Source organism: Microtus ochrogaster, chromosome 21, assembly GCF_000317375.1.
Source record: "Microtus ochrogaster isolate Prairie Vole_2 chromosome 21, MicOch1.0, whole genome shotgun sequence".
Classification (NCBI taxonomy): domain Eukaryota; kingdom Metazoa; phylum Chordata; class Mammalia; order Rodentia; family Cricetidae; genus Microtus; species Microtus ochrogaster.
This window is the reverse complement of record NC_022022.1, coordinates 1,154,622-1,174,206: the sequence shown is the minus strand read 5'-3', so window position 1 is coordinate 1,174,206 and position 19,585 is coordinate 1,154,622. Positions and strand designations below refer to the sequence as shown.

Below are 19,585 nucleotides of genomic sequence, written 5' to 3'. Positions count from 1 at the left end.
ATATATATCATATATTTGAATTTTTGTTGGACTGTTTAAGAAGGCTCAGGAGGTATATTCTTCCTGGAAGAGGTGTATCACTCAGGGTAGGCTTTAAGATTTCAGAGGCTCAGGCCAGGCCAGTCTCTGGCTTATACTTGTAGATGAGATATAAACTCCCGGCTCCTGCCCCTGCTCCCTCCCTGCCTGCCTGCCACCTTGCTCCCTAGCATAATAAACTGTAGGCAAGCCCCAGTTAAGTACTTTCCTTTCAAAGTTGCCTTGATCATGGTATCTCTTCACAGCAGTAGAAGAGTGATGGAGTATCCTAAAGAGTCTGACCTTAAGATAGCTCTCTGTCATATGCTTTACTTTTGGATGATTGATGTCAGTGTATCCTGTGTAGACTTGTGGATTTGGATATAACTTTTTGCATTTGTACATTGCACAGAGTAAACTATGTTTTGTATGTCTCCAAGCTTCTCAAGAGCTTAAGTCTCCCAAAGACGTTTTATACCTTCAGATCTGTTTCAGATATCAAGATCATTTCTTTTTTTGTTTTGTTTTGGTTTGGTTTTCGAGACAGGGTTTCTCTTGGAGCTTTGGAGCCTGTCCTGGAACTAGCTCTTATAGACCAGGCTGGCCTCGAACTCACAGAGATCTGTCTGTCTCTGCCTCCTGAGTGCTGGGATTAAAGGCGTGCGCCACTACCACCTGGCGTCAAAATTCTTTGTACCAGTCAGTTCTTATTAGCCGTTGGCAAAGATGAACATGATTGTAAAGGTGAACCAGACACTGAGACAGACGTGTAGAATCCCAGCATGAAGGATGTTAAGGCGGAAGGGTGGGGAGTTCAAGGTCAGCCTTGGTCTACAAAGTGAATTCTGGGCTATCTGAATACAAAGAAAAACTCTGGCTCAAAAAATATGATCAAAAAATAAAAAAATCTCTAAGTTACTTAGGAAGAATATTAAGTATAAATTTGTTTCATACTTGGTAACAGATTTTTTATAAAAATGAAAAAAGCCACTGGAAAGTTACAATTTTAAAGATCTAATGGTATACAAAAATCTTGGTATTAAACTGCCTCCAGGATTTTGTTAAGTTCAATCTTATTATTTGCAGGTAACTTTTTACTAGGCAGTCTGACTTTCAACTTCCAGTGGACTCAGTACCAATTTGTAGATCTTAATCCTAACTGCAGCCTTGAGACTCAATAGTAACTAAGGAGGGGCTGGTGACATAGTTCTGCAGGTAAAGCTCTTGCCATGGCCACCTGAATTTGATCCCTGGGACCCATGTAGAGGTGGTGGTGAGAACAATTGCACACATGCACTCAAACACATACACATCATATACACGCACAATAATAGGTTTTTTTAAGTAGCTAGGGTGGAAAAGATTTTGAAGGCAAAACCATACCTTAGTTTTTGTTCATCTTATCCTGTGAAAGAACAAGAAATGAAGTTAGGCTCAGGAAAAGCAGAAGGTAAGAAGTTCTGGGAAGTGAGCAGATTGAAATCTAGGATAAGCTGTCCATTTTTCCAGTTTCTCCCTATGTCATTAACTCCCTAACCTGGATGCGCCACCTGGCTACCTAGGATAGAGCCCTGCATTCCAGTTCTCACTCTGCCACCAAGGAACACCTTAAAATTTTATTTAACGGCTCCCCTGATAAGCTTGAGCTCTGTCTTGGTTACTTTTCCTGTTGCTATGACAAAATACCCTGACAAAAGCAGTTTAAGAGAGAAAGGGCTGATTTTGACTCACAGTTGGAGGAAGTCATACTGGCAGAAGCTACATCCACAGTCAGGTAGGAATACTCCTCAGTCAATGTAATCTTTATAATGCTCAACAGACGTTCCCAGAGTATAACTTTATCTATGCCCAGAGGCTTGTCTGCCAAGTTGAAAATCAGTACTACCACAGGCTCCTATAGATACCAAAGACTCAATAACTTAAATAATAGACATTTACTCTGAATCAGCTCTGAAAGCTAGGAGGCTGAGATCAGAGCAAGAGTGTGGTTGAATTCTGATTTAAAAAAAAAAAAATCACTGGTATGCAGTTGGTCATCTACTCGCCCATGCTGATGTGACCTTTCTCCACACTGCTTATGAAAAGAAACAACAGGCTCCTGGTATCTCTTTTTCTATGAGCACTAATCCCATCATCAATGCCATACTCTAATGACTTCGCCTGCCCCTAATCACCCCTTAAAGGCCTGCTGTGTGACAAAACTTTCTCTGGGAAACTGCAGCATACATGTCTACCCACCCCAGATAGGGAACCATGGCGATTAAAGTACAGATACCATAACTGTCCTGCTTGGTGAACCAAGAGTTTTGTTGGGTTACTTATAGGAATATGGGTGAGGGGTTACATACAGGAGCAGAAATGACTCAAAGACAGCTGCATTACTGAAACCTACCCAGCATGGATGACAGCTCACAAAGCTGGGAACCTGGAGCACAGTGTATACCTTGCAAGCAGCTTAATGAGTTGCAGAGTGTCCTTTCCAGATTCCCCAGGTAGCATCTTCCAGACAGCTGGTCTAGTTTGAAAATCTTTGTAGCTCAGTTTTTCTGAGAGTCTTTGTATCATAGCTTCCTTCCTTCTAAAGCGAGTCTCAGTTTTTATTGCTTACTCTAGCAGAGAGGGAACCTAGTGAATCTGGTCGGTTTCAGGGACTTCCTGAAGCTATTTCGAGTTGTTTACCTTCCTGCTTAAGGAGCTTCCTATAGGATGGAATGTTTTTAATCTCAGAGAAAACTGTTACATGACAAGCCCCTATCTCCAAATTCCATCACATTGGGGTTTAGGCCTTCAGCATATGAATTGAAGGGGTCCATATGATTATATAGACACAATCACTCAGTACATAGAAGAGGTTCATTCTGTTATAGTTTCTTCATATGTGAAATGATTGAACTTCTCTCTAGCTCTTAACATTTATATATGTAAAATGTTTTTACATTGTTTTGTAGTTTGAGAGATAGGAAGTAGTTTCTCCCTACGTTGTCTGAAATAACACAACTTCATAAGATTGGATTCAAATAGAGATAGTCTTGTTCTTTCATTTATTAGATACTTTTTGAACTTTTGCTGTGTTCTAGGAGCTATTGCTGACACTGAGAAAATAATAGTGAACAAAATGGATAAAACTTCTTGTCTACTTTGAACTTAACATTTTAAAAATTAAATTAGAAATAAATTTACAAATAGATGAGGTAATAATGACTAAGATAAAATGGGTAATATTAGTAATGTGGAGCTTATAACTTTAGAGAAGGTGATCAGAAAGAAGGCTACTTTATTAGGTAATATTTTAGTTAAAGGATGGGAACAGGTGTCGACTTCTATGAGGCCATATTGGAAGCTGAAGTGCTACCAGGGTGAGAGCTTTATTCAAAATCTTACCTGAGCCAAACCTCCTTATTCTTTTTTGTTTTTTATATTTGAAATTTTATGGGCAGTTTATTAAGTTCAATGTTGAAAGCTATCAGAAGAATATTCTCCTGAAAAATATGTTTTTTTCTTAGAAAAAAACGAAAGAAAGATCCAAACCCCTCTCAGTATAGCCACAGATGCTGTGGCGGTCACGCCTCTCTGGAATCAGGGACAGTCTGTCAGTCTGAGGAGTCGCTTCCTGCAGCAACAGGATTGTAGTCGGGATCATCATCACCATCCTCCAAGTCATCCACTTCCTGGAACAAGGACCCATCCACCTCCACGTTGTTCCCAGCGTCCTCCAGGAACTGGATATCAGATGTGTCAAGATTAGGATCTGTTTCAAATAACTGTTTTCCACTCAGTTTGTTCTTTCCTGCTTGTTCTTCTTCTTTCATCCGCTTCTTTTTAATTTCCAGGAGTTCTGCATCAAATTTGGCTTTCCAACTCAAGAAATTCTCAATCGTAACAGGAGTACCATGGAACAGTTTCTTCTCTGCTTCTTCTGCTTCCTTTTCTTTCTGTTTCTTTTCTTCCTCTCTTCTGGTTTTTATCTGATCGACTATCTCATTTAACTTTTCTTGAACGGCTGTCACAAGGGTGAAGATCATCACCATGCCGAGATTCTCCTCAGCCTGCAATGCCAGTAATTTTAAAATGTCTGAGACATCATTATCTTCTAGATTTTCCTGGGAGAATATTTCATAAAGGGGAGCTTCATCAGGGTATTTTTCACTATATGTAAACTTGAGAGTAGTCTGGACAGCTTCCTAGACCTGGATGGAGGGGGGAGGACCTTGGACTTCCCACAGGGCAGGGAACCCTGACTGCTCTTCAGAAGATGTTGATTCTCCCAACACATAGGTTTTGGGAATCCAACTGAGGTTGCCAGACTTAGCAGCAAGTGCCCTTTCTCTCTGATCAGCTCCACAATCCACTGCTTCTAACGAAGTAATTCAAATCCATGTTGCTTTCAATTCGAAGGCTAAAGCCTACAGGACTGATTTTGCTTTAATCTCCATGTTAAATATCATTGTATGGGTCTCTTGTACAACTCTACAAGCCGAGCACTAAGGAGGTTGACCTATGCCGATCATAAATTTCAGAACAGCCGCTGGGCTACACAGTGAGACCCTCCCTACATTTTCATCGTTTTCTCCAGCCTCTGACATCACAGTGATGGTGAAGCTGGGTGGGCTTTCTGATAATACTGTGAAGGAGTCGGGATAGATGGACTCCAGAGCCTCCAACTCATTGCGCTGCTCCTCGCCGTAATCTGTCATCGTGGCCCGCGCTGCTGCCGGTGCATCGGCGCGACACCCCGGAGGCACGCTGCAGTGGACACGGTGGCCGCCGGCTGCCGGGCAGGCGCACGCGCAGAGTCCGGATGGGAAGGCCTGGCCCCACGCCTGGCCCGGTCTGCAGCGAAACCAAACCTCCTTATTCTTAGATGCCAGCTACTCACGTCTGGCTGCACTCCGCTCTCCTCAGCACCCTATTCTGTTTTGTGTCAGACTCTCTGCTCGAATTAACAATTTTACAGCCTTTTTATAAAGCAGTTTGTAATAAACATCACTGAGCAAATCTGGTAGCTTAGAGTCTACCAGGTTCTGAGGTAGTGTGGTGCTTAACCAGTTCTGTGCCCTTCTCTCCCCTTTCAGTGCTTAGTTGCTTTTGCCTGTCGTCCTTTATTCCTCTACCTTTTCTGTATAACCCTCCATCCAAATCTTTACTATCGTCCCTTATTCCTCTACCTTTTCTGTATAACCCTCCATCCAAATCTTTACTGTCGTCCCTTGCTCTTCTTTCTTTTGGGCTTTCCATCTTCCTCTTGCTTTGTTTTCCCCACTCATCTGTATTTCCTCTCTAAGTCGTTCTTTCTCCCTGTATTTCTATTTTCTCTCCATCATGTACCTTGTGATGTATATGGAGATCAAGGATAACCCAGGTGAGGAGTTCTGTGCATTTCTTCAGAGTAGTTCCACCTTGGTATCAGTAGCCTCCCCTGACTCTGCTGCCTGCACATTCAGAACCTGCAGGAGAGAGAGTCCAATTTAGCCAATAGTCAGTCAGGATAGAAACGACTGCTAATCTTGGCCAGCCTGGCCTTGCAAGAGCCCGTGTCCTCTGACCCATGCCTGTGGCACATTCACACATAGTAGATTATGGGGATGGCATTCCATATTACTCAAATCATTAAAGGTTCAGTGTGATCCAGGGAAGGAGGTACCAGTAGGTGATGAAACTTACATGTCACTGCTGCTGTCTGTACACTGCCTCTCCAACATGAGCCTGCTGTTCCCAGCAACAGTCTTAAGTCCTAGTCTATGGCAATCATTTGCCCATAGGATCATTCCCAGAACTTTCCCCCCTAACCCCCAAGACCTGGAAAGAGAAGCAAGATTCTACCCAGTTCTGTCCTGTTACGTCAGTGCTTTTGGTGAAATGTGTCCTAGCTCCTTCCTTACCTTCTCAGTCTTCAGATCAGAATCCATTTCAGAGTTAAAAGAACTCTTGCAATCATCTAATTAACCAATCCTCAGATACCTAGCCCATAAGATTGTGTGATTCTATTTTGAATATCCCTAGTTTCTCTTTAGCTGACCTCTTAGATTTGTGGCTGTCCCAGTTATCCATTGTCATCTGGTTGCCAAACAAATAGATTAAACATGCAGGTTGTGTAGAGCCCTGCCTCCTATGGTAGATGTTCTGTGCTATGCATGGGTGCATGCACTAACTACCACCTATTCATCCTCCCTGCTGGCCATCAGAAAAGGAGGGAGTACAGAGACACTTTTAAGTGAAAAGGTTTGCTCTTCCCTTTAAAAGGGGGCTGCAGAGATGGCTCAGTGGTTAAAAGCATTGCCTCCTCTTTCAAAGGTCCTGCGTTCAATTCCCGGCAACCACATGGTGGCTTACAACCATCTGTAATGAGATCTGGTGCCCTCTTCTGGCCTACATGCATATATTGTATACACAATAAATAAATAAATATTTATAAAAAAAAAAAGAGCCGATCCCCTACTGGGAAAAACAAGAGGTGTGGAAGTACATTGAGATACAAATGAAATGCTACTACAAGACTCCCTTAGTACAGTGCAGAACTCCACGATGATGTGTTTGTATTTTGTTTATGCTAGGTATGTCAAACATAACTTAAAAATCAGTGGATGGAGCAGCTATGTATTGTGTGTTTTTCTTCTTGATCTTGTAAGACACTAAGCAATCGTGTGTTTCTGACAACTAAGATAGCTTAGAGGAAGTTTAGTCAAGAGGCACTAAATCAAAGATGTTGAAATAAGAGCTGCGGGGCTGAGTCCCAGGCGCCCGGCCACCCACATGGCTAGCTTAGCTTATGCCCCGAAATAATTACACGGAAACTGTATTCTTTTAATCACTGCCTGACCCATTAGTTTCAGCCTCTTATTGGCTAGCTCTTACATATTGATCTAACCCATTTCTATTATTCTGTGTAGTCCACAAGCTGGCTTACCAGGAATGATCTTAGCCTGCATCTGCCTGGAGTTGGAGAACCATGGCGACTCACTGACTCAGCTCTATTTCTCCCAGCATCCTGTTCTGTTTTCTCCGCCTACTTAAGGGCTGGCCTATGAAATGGGCCTAGGCAGTTTCTTTATTAATAAGAAATCATTCGTGGCGCACGCCTGTAATCCCAACACTCGGGAGGCAGAGGCAGGCGGATCTCTGTGAGTTCGAGGCCAGCCTGGTCTACCAAGGGAGTTCCAGGACAGGCTCCAAAGCTACAGAGAAACCCTGTCTCGAAAAACCAAAAAAAAAAAAAAAAAAAAATAAAGTTAAAGCCTTCCTTTTTTGTTTAAACAGAAAAAGGGGAAATGATGTGGGAGTGATTTCTTATTAATAAAGAAACTGCCTAGACCCATTTCATAGGCCAACCCACAGGTAGGCGGAGAAAATAGAACAGGATGCTGGGAGAAAGAAGCTGAGTCAGTGAGTCGCCATGGTTCTCCCACGCCAGACAGACGCAGGTTAAGATCATTCCTGGTAAGCCAGCTTGTGGGCCACACAGAATAATAGAAATGGGTTAGATCAATATGTAAGAGCTAGCCAATAAGAGGCTGGAACTAATGGGTCAGGCAGTGATTAAAAGAATACAGTTTCCGTGTAATTATTTCGGGGCATAAGCTAAGCTAGCCATGCGGGCGGCAGGGTGCCCTGGGACTCAGCCCCGCAGCTCTTAATTCAACACAAAGAAAATTTTCTGGAGTTAACTTATTTCAGGTCATGCTTTGATAAAATTAGGTCTGTAGTAGATTGCTCTGGAACTTTTTCCTATCGGTTGTATCACCACAATTCTGGGGCCTAACAACCTTCAGCTCCAAAAACCCTTCAGGATTTTTAAGTCCATTTCCTGTTTGGAACACCATTCCATCCTTCTTTTCTGTACCATCAACTTGAACATCACATCCAGAGAATCAGGCCCTGGAGGTGATCCAGTGTTCTGAAACTTCCTGAAGGCCTTCAGCATTATCAAGCAGGGCTCGGCAGAAACCATAGAGCCCTGAGAATACGAGGAGCAGTAAAGGAAAGCATACACTATTAAAAATAATGTGTTTGAAGCAGTCATAGGACTAAACTAAGCAAATCTACTTCACCAAGAAAGAGATAGTAATACTGAACAGGAGGAAGACGGTACTTGAAAGTGCTGCTGTGCTAGACTTTGAAGGAGGGGAGCATCAATCCTGCCATTTCAGCGTAGAAGAGCAGCATATTTAGAAATGAGGGCAAATGCTGGTATCCCTTTCTGAACCAAATTAGGAGCAGTTTAGACAAGAGAAAAACTCTAGGACCCCTCTACTATCTTGAAGATAAAATGAAAGTTAGAATCCTAGATGCCTATGACCTTCATTATGTCATGTTTGCCATATCCTGTTTCCAGGGCTAATCCCATTCTGGAGAGTTGGAGATTGCTTTCTTCCTTCCTCTCTTCCTTTTAGATTGATTTTTATTACTTTTGTGTTTATGAGGGGTGGAGAGAGAATGTCATATGTGTGAGGGTGCCTGTGGAGGCCAGAAGGATATCAGATCCTTTGGAACTGGAGCTATAGGCAGTTGTGAGCCACCATGTGGGTGCTGGGAACCAAACTGTTCTCTGTAAGAGCAGTCAGTGCTTCAGCTTCAAGGTTTCTCTTGTTTCACAAGATCCCTTTCCACATTTGGAGGAAGAAAGGACTCTCCTCCAGGAGGCTCCAGTGCTGTCTTGTGAGGTGTAAGGCTGGTGAAAGGGAAAAATGTTTCTCCTTCTGTGAATGCTGTCACCATTCAGCATTGTCTATGTCTGTGACTTGGGTTCTTTATTTTCTCACTCTGCTTTTTCAGTTTCCTGGAAGTGGGTTAAGGGTTGGAAGAGTGGACAAATGGAAATTTGCGTTGTATCTCTCCCCTGTGCAGTGGTTGAGATGGGGTTTGGGTGAGTGGGGGTGGAGGAGAGAGAGATGGAGTCAGCCCTGAAGAGAGAACTGCTGAGCTGATGGTATGGCTCTAATTACTCCTCTGCTTTGAGCTTGCCTGTAATTGTGGTTTCTGGGAGCCAGCATGTCCTGGAAATCTGCTGGAACAGCAGAGATTTGGGGTTTCCGCCTGGGATAGAGTTGAATTTTCCACTTGGAATAGCTTGCCCAGCACCCATTTTTGGCTGGAATAAGGGCAAATCCCTAAAGTTCAGAAGGGACAATAATCAGTATAGTTGTCAGACATAGGACTTCCTTTGGAACTGAGTAAGAGTAATATACTCTGAAATTCTAGACATTTTTGAAAGGTTCAGAGAGGCAGTAGATAGCTAGATCTGGTAAAGAGTAGATGCTGAAAAGTTATATCAAACTCTGTTCCTTATCTTGAGCAGGGATTTGCATGTCAGTTCCTTCTTTTTATAGGGATGTCTCTACATAATAATAGGTGAGGAAACATTATACTAGGTTGGCAGCTTAAGTAATGAGGTGTGGTAAGAACTGGCATTTTCTGAACATAGATTATGTGCCCCTGTACCAAACACTTTAGTGAATTCCACCATTTACCTTCCTATTGATGCAGTGTCATAGTTATCTCAACCTCAGATGAAGTTGAGAGATTAAATATCTTCCCTAAGACAAGTGAGGGTGCACTTCTGGATTTGCATTTGAGATATGAGTTCAAGTGCCAACCCCAGGAATCTCAGCCAAGTACTTTATCTCTGTAGTTATTTTCCAAGAGTTACTCTGAGTATCAAATACAATACTTACTACTCAGCCTACTTGCCACCCAGTACTTAATAAATGATAAAATGGTTTTTGAAATTTTCTGTAGTACTAGATATGGAATTTAGGGCCTTGTTCATGGTAGGTAAGCTCTCTATCACTATTTCCATCCCTCAGTTTTTAAAGACAGGATTTCACTATGTATTTCAGGTTGACTTCAAACTCATGATCTTTCTGCCTACACCTCCTACATGCTGAGAATACAGGCATTTGCTTTATGTGGTCATAATTTGAATACAGAGAAAACAAGCAGCCAATGTTTGCTTTCCTGTGTTTGAGATCTAAGGTTTCAGAACACTGAAGTAAGTTAGACAGATATGTAATAAAGTAAAGTAGATGCCGAGGACTCTCTAGCCAAAGAACAAAGCTTTGGTACCTGGAATTGAACTCAGGGCCTCATGCATACTAGGCAAGTGCATTTTTACTGCTCCATCCCTAGCCATTGAAAGCACTGTTTATAGAGGTTGTGCTCTTACACTGAACTGCTTGGGTTCAAATACCAGCTCTATATTATTTATTGGATGCTTGTAATCAAGACAGTCAGCCTTTCTATAGTCCTGCATTCTTATCTAGTCCTGCATCCTTATCTGTAAAATAGCAAAGTTTTGTCCTCTCAGGGGTTATTGTGAGAGTTGTTACTGAGTGTCAGACCCTGGTCTGAGCATTTTAAAGGTGTGTTTTTAAATAATCCAGTCCTAGAAATCCTATGAAGTATTGGGTACTATTATTATCTCTATTTAATGGATAAGGAAGCTGAGACAAGAAATTAAGTAACCTTGAGGTGACATAGAGAAACTTAGGCATTTAAAACTGTAGCAGAGGCTCAGGAGCCTGTGCTCATAAGTGTGCTTTGTTTCGGTAAGTGCTTAAAAACAGTCTACCTCTGCTTTCATCATACTCTGTAAGAGCTTGCTAAATATATGCTTAGTACTGTGGGGTTGGTCAGCACAGGATATGGCAGGCAGGATTTGGGCTCTTAAGTTGTTTATTATACATTTGGAAGGAGACATGACCAATACTGATGAAGTAATTTGAAATAAAGTAATGCAGTATGAACTCAAAACACACTAAAAGTTAATCTCATTATAGGAAAGATTATTGGGAAAGTTGGACTAGTTGAGAGAGCTTATTGGAGATGGCCGTACGTTGCCAGAAGTTTCTGTCCCACCCGGTCCCACGGCTGTTCAGTACCAAAGAAACACACAGAGGTCTTCATTAATCATAAACTGGTTGGCCTATTAGCTCAGACTTCTTATTAGCTCTTACATCCTACATTATCCCATAATTCTTGTCTGTGTCAGCCATGTGGCTTGGTACCTTTTATCAACAAGGCATTCTTATCTTGCTTCCTCTGCATCTGGGCGACCACTGAGCCTTTCCTCTTTACGGAATTCTCCTGTTCTCATTGCCCCACCTATACTTCCTGCCTGGCTACTGGCCAATCTGCATTTTATTAAACTAATACAACTGACAAATCTTTACAGGGTACAAGACCATTGTCCCACTCCCTGCTTTTGTTTTTCAAAATGAGAACTCTGAGTCTAATCCCCTTTGTTTAGCTTTTTCCCTGACCATTATCCATAGCAACTTGTAACCAACACTCTAAACAAAGACAAACATCCATAATCAATGAAGTCAAAGCATTTTCAAAATATATGTTGCATTAATCTAGCAGCATTTACAATCAAATGTCTTTTTAGCAGCTGTTGTTCCTTCCTCAAGCCATCAAACCATTCAAAGACAACACAGTAACATACAGTATCCAGACTCGATATATTTTCCATCTTTACGTGTCTTTATTTTAAATTATTTCTTTTATTTTTAATTTTTGGTTTCTTGAGACAAGGTTTTTCTGTTTATCTTTGGCTTTCCTGGAACTCAATTTGTAGACTAGCCTGTCCTTGAGCTCATAGAGATCTGCCTGCCTCTGCCTCCCAAATTCTGGGATTAAAGGTGTGTGCCACCACATCCAACTTCTCTCTCTCTCTCTCTCTCTCTCTCTCTCTCTCTCTCTCTCTCTCTCTCTCTCTCTCTCGATTTTATCCTTTTCCTTTTCTCTCCCAAGCCTACATATATTTTTAAACACACTGTAAACCGTTTAGAGGTTGTCTTCATCTGAATCTATCTTTACTGTATATCTCTATTTTCCTGACCACATGAGTCTTAATTTGCTAAGTGATATGGCTAGGATTAAAGCTGTGACTTTGACGGCTGGATCTACCCCATTCCTTAACTTTCTGAGTACCTCAAGTGGAGGTCCTGGCCAGAGCCATGTTTATTGCAACAACTCTGGAGTTTCAAGGTCCTTGCCACCACCAAGAATTATGCTGTGGGCTCTTCATAAACACCATTTAAGTGTTTGGTGATGGAGCCTCTTAAAAGAGCTGCAAGGTTTTTGTATTCAAAGCTAAGTCAGGAAGCCTCTCTTAAATGAGATACACTTGCCTCTAGCAAACAGAGCCTACCTGAGGAAATGCTGCTACCAAATAGCCATAGTTAACTCTGTTCTTTTTGTGTCTAGAATTTCTTCCCAAACTCTCTCAGGTTTTATGTGGATGCAGTTGTCCACGTTGGGCACCATTTGTTAACGGAAGTTTCTATCCCACCTGGTCCCACAGCTATTCAGTCCCATAGAAACACACAGAAGTGTACATTAATCCTAAACTGGTTGGCCTATTAGTTCAGGCTTCTTATTAGCTCTTACATCCTGCATTAACCCATAATTCATGTCTGTGTCAGCTATGTGGCTTGGTACCTTTTATCAGCAAGGCATTCTCATCTTGCTTCCTCTGCATCTGGGTAATGACTGAGCCTTTCCTTTTTAAAGAATTCTCCTGTTCTCATTGTCCCACCTATACTTCCTGCCTGGCTACTGGCCAGTCAGCGTTTTATTAAAGCAACACAACTGACAAATCTTTCCAGGATACAAGAGCATTGTCCCACAGCAGTTGTTGTTTGGATTTGACCGTAGGAAACTGTACTGAAGGGTAACAGGAAACTATTTGGAGTCCTGGGGTTTTGAAAAAGTTTGAATTTCAAAGTTCATCCTTCAATGCATTTTCATTGAGTGTATATTTAGACACCACACATTGAGACTTTAATCATCCTTGAACCACATTTTTGGTAGTAGTTCTTTCTGTAAGATATTATCACCCATTGATGTTGTAGCCATTTTCTTTTGTCTAAGTACACTATGATATTCAAACAGCAATTAAGTCACCTAACACCCTTCTTGGGATATGTTCCTGCATTAGGCAATCAGTGGAGACTAAGATCTAAGTAGCTTGCTCAACTGCCATGGCTTTTCCCTTGTTCATCCAGATTTCTCTTTTAGAGATTACTTTTGCAGATTGGCATTTTCCAAATTGAAGTACTATTATTTCCATACTCTGGGTGGGCCCTCATTGTCATAATAAAAAAATCATTATAATATGATTTGTGCCTGGATAAAAATCAATGTATGTCTCTTCCTGGTCCAGGGAAAAAGTAGAGTCTATCTGGGTCATTCATTTCTTCTATCCATTATTCCCCAGCACCACACTTTAGAACTAAGACTGTATTCTAAATTCTTAGACCCATAGTACACCATATTTAAACCTCTCTGCTACCTGATAATAAACTTAGTCAAATTGCATGCTCTGGAGCAAATCTTATCATTTATGTTAATAAATGTGGAAAGAACTGTAAGCCCACCTCCCTGAACCAGTAATTATTGTCTTAATACTCTTTTCATTGTTCCCCTCAAAGTAAAATTTGATTCAATAGACAAGTGTATGTGTGTGTATATGTGTATGTCACAACAACATTGGCTGGAAAGTAGCAGAAGCTGTTCTACAAATACCTTGTCTTCCCACAAAATGGCCTTGGACCACCCCCCCCCCAAAGAAGGTAGCAGCTGATTTCCTTTCTATGTGGACAGACTAGCTCTGCAGACTTGAAGAGCTGGGTGGGCAAGACTACTGGAGCATTCTCTTGATTTTATAGCCTGCCTGTTTCACCTACAGTCACGGGCACAATCTGATTTTGTTGCTGTGGATTATTTTAGGGTAGTGTGGTAGCTTTAATGTAATTGGCCCTCATAATCTCATAGAGAGAGGTGCTCTTAGGAGGTGTGGCTTTGTTGGAGTGGGTATAACCTTATCGGAAGTGCTATGTCACTGTGGGATAGGGCTTTTAGGTTTTCTATGCTCAGGATAACTCCGTGTCTCAGTTGACTTCCTGTTGCCTGCAAAATGTAGGACTTTCACCTCCAGCACCACCACATCTGCTTGCATGCCACCTTATTCCCCACTATAATGGTAATGGACCGAACCTCTGAAACTGTAAACCAGCCACCAATGTCACCGTGGTATGGTATCTCTTCATAGCAGTAGAAGCTCTAAGAAAGTGAGGTAAGTTTGTTCTACAAACAGTGCCTTGTTTCTGTGGTGCCAGCTCATCAGTCAACTTGAAGGGCTGGTGAAGATCAGAAAGAACCAGAGTGGATCTCTTACTGATGGAACTATAATGAGAGCTGCAGGAATCTGGCTACTAGAAAAATTGATTTAATTTTTCCCTGTTTGGCCTTCTATCAATATCCTAAGCAGATAAACCAGCTAAACTGGAATATCCATGAGGGACAAAGAATTATACAGTATTAGAACAAGAAAGGACCTATAATAATTCATCTCAGTTTCTCACTGAAGCGAAGACAAACCAAGGAGCAAAGAAGAAAGGATTGAGTTCATATCCTATAAATAGTTTTTCTCAATCTCATTTCTTCATCTATAGAAGAAAGTAGCAGTGTTACCTCACCATGTTATTGGCAGGATTATATGAGTTCCTATTTCATATTAATGCATTAATGCTTGTTATTTGCCATTTCTTCTGCCTTTTCATGAGCATACAAAAAGACATAGACAGAGTTGGTATCTCACTATGCCCTACCCACTTGCTTCCAGGATTTGTTCCTTCTCTCCTGTGGCAGCCTCAGTGATTTCCTCCCCTTGGACTTTGTCTGCTTTAACTGCTCCCAGGCATATCTTAGATCTTTTGAGACTTAGTTTTTGATGTCAACTTGCACAGCTTATTAATGGCAGAGTTGGTATCAAAGTCCCAGTCTCCTGATCTCCATATGCTATCTTAGGTACTGTTATTCTCATCAAAGGAATCATTTTCTGGAGGACACAAGCAAAAACAAATTAATGTGGATTGAACGTGATGGACAGTAATGAACCATTACATCAGAGATCTGTAAGATGGGCATATCTATGTTGACTAACTCAATTCGTGTATTTTGTTTTACAAGACAGATTGTAATTGTTTTGGCAGCAGCAAACTAATTATGTTTGTCTTCAGGCCCTGTAACAAGAGCAGAGCCTTTTATAAAGTATTGCTATATGCTATTCAAGAGGCAAAATCTCACTGTGTAGCCCTGACTGGTCTGGAACTCACTGTGTAGACAAGTCTGGCATTAGAATCTCAAAGATCCATCTGTGTCTGCCTCCTGAATTCTGGGATTAAAGGTGTGCACCACCACACCTGGCTGTGCCAGTTTTAAAAATAGTGCTGGATGATGGTTAGTTAGTATTATAGTTTTGTAGATAAGAAAACTAAAGTATACAGAAAGTAAATTATTTGCCTTAAGTCAAAGACATCAAAGGTAAAACCAGGATGCAAACCCATTCTGTTTAACTCCACAAGTCAGCACACTGCTCCTTGATAGTAATTTGAATTCCCAGACATAGCTTGGACAGTGAACTTTATATGAAGAATATGTAACAAATGAAGTAGAACCCATTGAAGGAGCTAGGGTGATGGTTCAATAGCAAAGCACTTACCGCACAAGGATGAAGATGAGTTCAGAAATCCCCAGCCCCCACATGAATGTCAGCTAGGTGTAGGAGCCCTCCTCAAATCCCACAGTGAATCCTTGGACCAAGATAGCTAACTAGACTTGCCAAATCAGCCAGTCCTGGGTTCTGGTGAGAGGTCCTGTTTCAATATAAAGTGGGGAACAATTAAGGAAAACTATTTGATGTCAGCCTCTGGCCTCAACCCCCCATCCCCTCACACATCCACACATTCTGGAGCCCACACACATGAACATTCATACATAAGCACCCACGGCACATATACATACACACACAAAAGAAACCCCGCAAGTCAAATCAGGCATTGATTTGTTATTCCCACAAGTTCTATGGCACCATTGATTGCTATATCTTGCAGGCAGGGCAGATTGTAGGTCAAAGGTTTTATGGTTGGATTGGTGTTTATGTTTCTCTTTTGGTAGCCTACAGAGTACCTTCCCTCACCCTTCGGCACTAGAACATAGGGATGAAGGCTCCATGTAGGCACCAGCTTAACATCTCTATGTTTAATGAGTTGTATGAGTTTGGTTTTTTTGTTTGTTTGTTTGTTTGTTTGTTTGCAATGGGGGGGTCCTACTGCCCATTTACAGAGAACAGCCTATTGTCTTAGCAACAGCCTAGGTTGTTTGGGGATTTCCATGGGACTTCCCCCCCCCCACCCTTGGCCAACAGTTCAATTGATGTAGCATAATTCCAGTACTGGAAGCTTCATTTGGTGACAAGAAATAACCAGTTGGGACTCCATATTCCCCATTATTAGGAGACCTCATAGGATCACCTTCAGATATTTTAGGAAATTTACTGCACTAGGTTTCCATATCATCCCTAAATGCTCCTCAATTCCAACTGTCTCTTCCTGCATTCCCTCCTTTGACCCTATCTCCCCTTCCCATTCCCCACCTGATCCTCCTGTTCCCTCCCCACCTGCCCCCAGTCCACCTATAAAATCTATTTCCCCCTCCCAGGGAGATCCATATGTCCCCCCCCCTTTAGTTTCTTCCTCCAAACATAACCTCTCTGGGTCTATGGATTGTAGGTTGGCATTTATTTATTTGTTTAATGGCTGGTATCTGCATATGAGTGAATGTATACCATATTTCTCTTTCTTGATCTGGGTTACCATTTGCCTCCAGATTTCATAATACCATTTTTTTAATAGTCAAGTAATACTCCATTGTGTTAATCCACACTTTCATTATTCATGCTTACGTTGAGATACATCTGGTTGTTTCCAGTTTGTGGATATTACTATGAATAGTCTCAATGAGCATGGTTGAGCAAGTGCCTTACAGTGAGATGAAAGGATACAGCATCTCTTGGGCATGCTTCCATATTAAGCTGAGAATTGTCCTTTTAAGGTCTGTCAGGGATTGTTTTGGAATTTTGATGGAGCTTGCATTGAATCTGTTGATTGTTTTTGTATAGGATGGCCATTCTTATTATGTTAACCCTACTGATTCATGGGTATGGGAGATCTTTCCATCTTCTGATATCTTCAAAGACTTGAAGTTTTTATCATAAAAGTCTTTCCCTTGCTTGATTAGAATTACCCAAATATTTTATATTATTTAAGGCTATTATGAAAGGTATTGTTTCCCTGATTTCTTTCTTAGTTTATTTGTCCTTTGTATATAGGAAGGCTGCTGATTCTCATGAGTTAATTTTGTATCCAGCTACCTGGCTGAAAGTGTTTATCAGCTGTTGGAGTTCCCTGATGGGATTTTTGGGGTTGTTTATGTATACTATCATATCATCTGCAAATAATGATACTTTGACTTCTTACCTTTCTATTTTTATCTCCTTGATCTCCTTCAGTTGTCTTACTGCTAAGACTTAAAGTAGTGCATTGAATAGGTATGGAGAGAGTGTACAACCTTGTCTCATTCCTGATTTAGTGGAATTGCTTTGCGTTTCTCTCCATTTAATTTTATGTTAGCTATAGGCTTGCTGTGAACTGCCTTTATTATGTTTAGGTATATTTCCTATGTTCTTAATCTCTCCAGCATCTTTACTACAAAGAGGTGTTGGATTGGGCTGGAGAGATGGCTCAGTGGTTAAGAGCATTGCCTGCTCTTCCAAAGGTCCTGAGTTCAATTCCCGGCAATCACATGGTGGCTCACAACCATCTGTAATGAGGTCTGGTGCCCTCTTCTGGCCTGCAGACATACAGATAGACAGCATATTGTATACAAAATAAATAAATGAATAAATAAATAAATAAATAAATAAGGTGTTGGATTTTGTCAAAGGCCTTTCTGCATATAATGAGATGACCATGTGGGTTTATATGATGAATTACATTTATTGACTTTTGTATATTGAACCATACCTGAATCTCTAGGGTGAATCCTACTTGATCATGGTGGATGATCTTTTTGATGTATTCTTGGATTCGGTTTGCAAGTGTTTTATTGAATATTTTTACATCTATGTTCATAAGAGAAACTGGTCTGAAATTCTCTTTCTTTGTTGGGTATATGTGGTTTGAGTATCAGGGTTACTATGGCCTCATAGAATGAATTGGGTAAAGTTCCTTCTGTTTCAATTTTGTGGAATAATTGGAAGAGTTTAGGTGTTAACTCTTCCTTGAAATTCTGGTAGAATTCTTCACTAAAACCATCTGGCCCTGGACACGTGTGTGTGTGTGTGTGTGTGTGTGTGTGTGTGTGTGTGTGTGTGTGTGTGTGTTGTGTGGACAGCAGATTGGGAAATTTAATGACTGCTTCTATTTCACTAGGAGATATTAAATCTATTTAAATTGCTTATCTCATCTTAATTTAACTTTGGTATGTGGTACCAATAGAGAAAATTATCCATTTCATTTAGATTTTCCAATTTGGTGGAGTACAAGTTTTTAAAAGTATATCTTTCTGATTAATCCAGATTTCCTCAGTGTCTGTTGTTATGTTCCCCTTTCATTTCTGATTTTGTTAATTTGGATAATTTCTCTGCTTCTTAGTTTGGATTTGTCTATCTTACTGATTTTTCTCAAAAGAACCAATTCTTTGTTTCATTGATTCTTTGTATTGTTCTGTTTCTATTTTAGCCTTCAGTTTATTTCTTGCCATCTACTCCTCTTGGATGTGATTGCTTCTTTTTGTTCTAGTAGTGTTTTCAGGTGTGCTGTTAAGTTGCTAGTGTGACATCTCTTCAGGTTTTTCTTGTTTGTTTTAATGTAGGTACTTAGTGCTATGAACTTGCCATTTAGCACTGCTGTGTATTCATTTTCATTGAACTCTAGAAAGTCTTTCTTGTTTTTGTCTTCACCCATTTTTCATTTGGTAGAGAGTTGTGCAGTTTCCATGAGTTGGTAAGCTTTCTGTTGCTTTGTTATTGTTGAAATCCAGCTTTAATCCATGATGGTCTGATGGGATGCAGGAAGTTATTTCTATTTTTCTTCTATCTGTTGAGACTTACTTTGTGTCCTAGTATGTGGTCAATTTTGTAGAAAGTTTCATGAGGTTCTGAGAAGGTATATTCTTTTGTATTTTTGTGAAATGTTCTATAAATGTCTGCTAGATCCATTTGGTTGATACTGTCTGTTAGCTCCAGTATATCTCTGTTTAGTTTCTGTCTGGATGACCTGTCTGTTGGCGAGAGTGGGGTATTGAAGTCTTCCACTACCAGTTTGTGGGGGTCAATGTGTGATTTAAGCTGTAGTAGTGTTTCTTTTACAAAAGTGGGTTCTGTTGTGTTTGGGGCATAGATGTTAAGAATTGAATAGTGGATTTTTCCTTTGAAGAGTATGAAGCATCTTTTCTCATGTCTTTTGATAAGTTTTTTTCTTTGAAATCTACTTTGTTAGATATTACTAAAATAGCCAGACCTGCTTGGTTCTTAGATCTGTTTGCTTGTAATATTTTTCCCAATTCTTTACCCTGAGTGTATGTCTGTCCTTGATGTTGAGGTGTGTTTCTTGGGTGCAGAATGGATCCATCCATTCTGTTAGTCTGTGTCTTTTTTTTTTTTTATTGAGAAGAGGAAAAAAGTTTCAGGCTCCTCCCAGCCTCCCATTTCCCTCCCCCTCCTCCC

At 40.9% G+C, this 19,585-nt stretch overlaps 2 protein-coding genes across 12 annotated transcripts in view; one reads left to right on the top strand and one right to left on the bottom strand.

The window, feature by feature from the left end:
* The window catches only part of Rwdd1 (RWD domain containing 1), a 16,888-nt gene extending 12,141 nt beyond the window's left edge, over positions 1-4,747 (bottom strand). Inside the window, exons 1-2 of the mRNA XM_005356917.3 lie at positions 4,574-4,747; positions 4,065-4,195 (exon numbers count right to left, since the gene is read on the bottom strand). Of these exons, the coding sequence (XP_005356974.2) occupies positions 4,065-4,195; positions 4,574-4,712 (270 nt within the window). The 5' untranslated portion in view covers positions 4,713-4,747. The remainder of the gene's footprint in view (positions 1-4,064; positions 4,196-4,573) is intronic.
* Positions 1-19,585, top strand: part of Arhgef11 (Rho guanine nucleotide exchange factor 11) — a 173,434-nt gene that overhangs the window by 60,977 nt on the left and 92,872 nt on the right. The window lies entirely within an intron of this gene.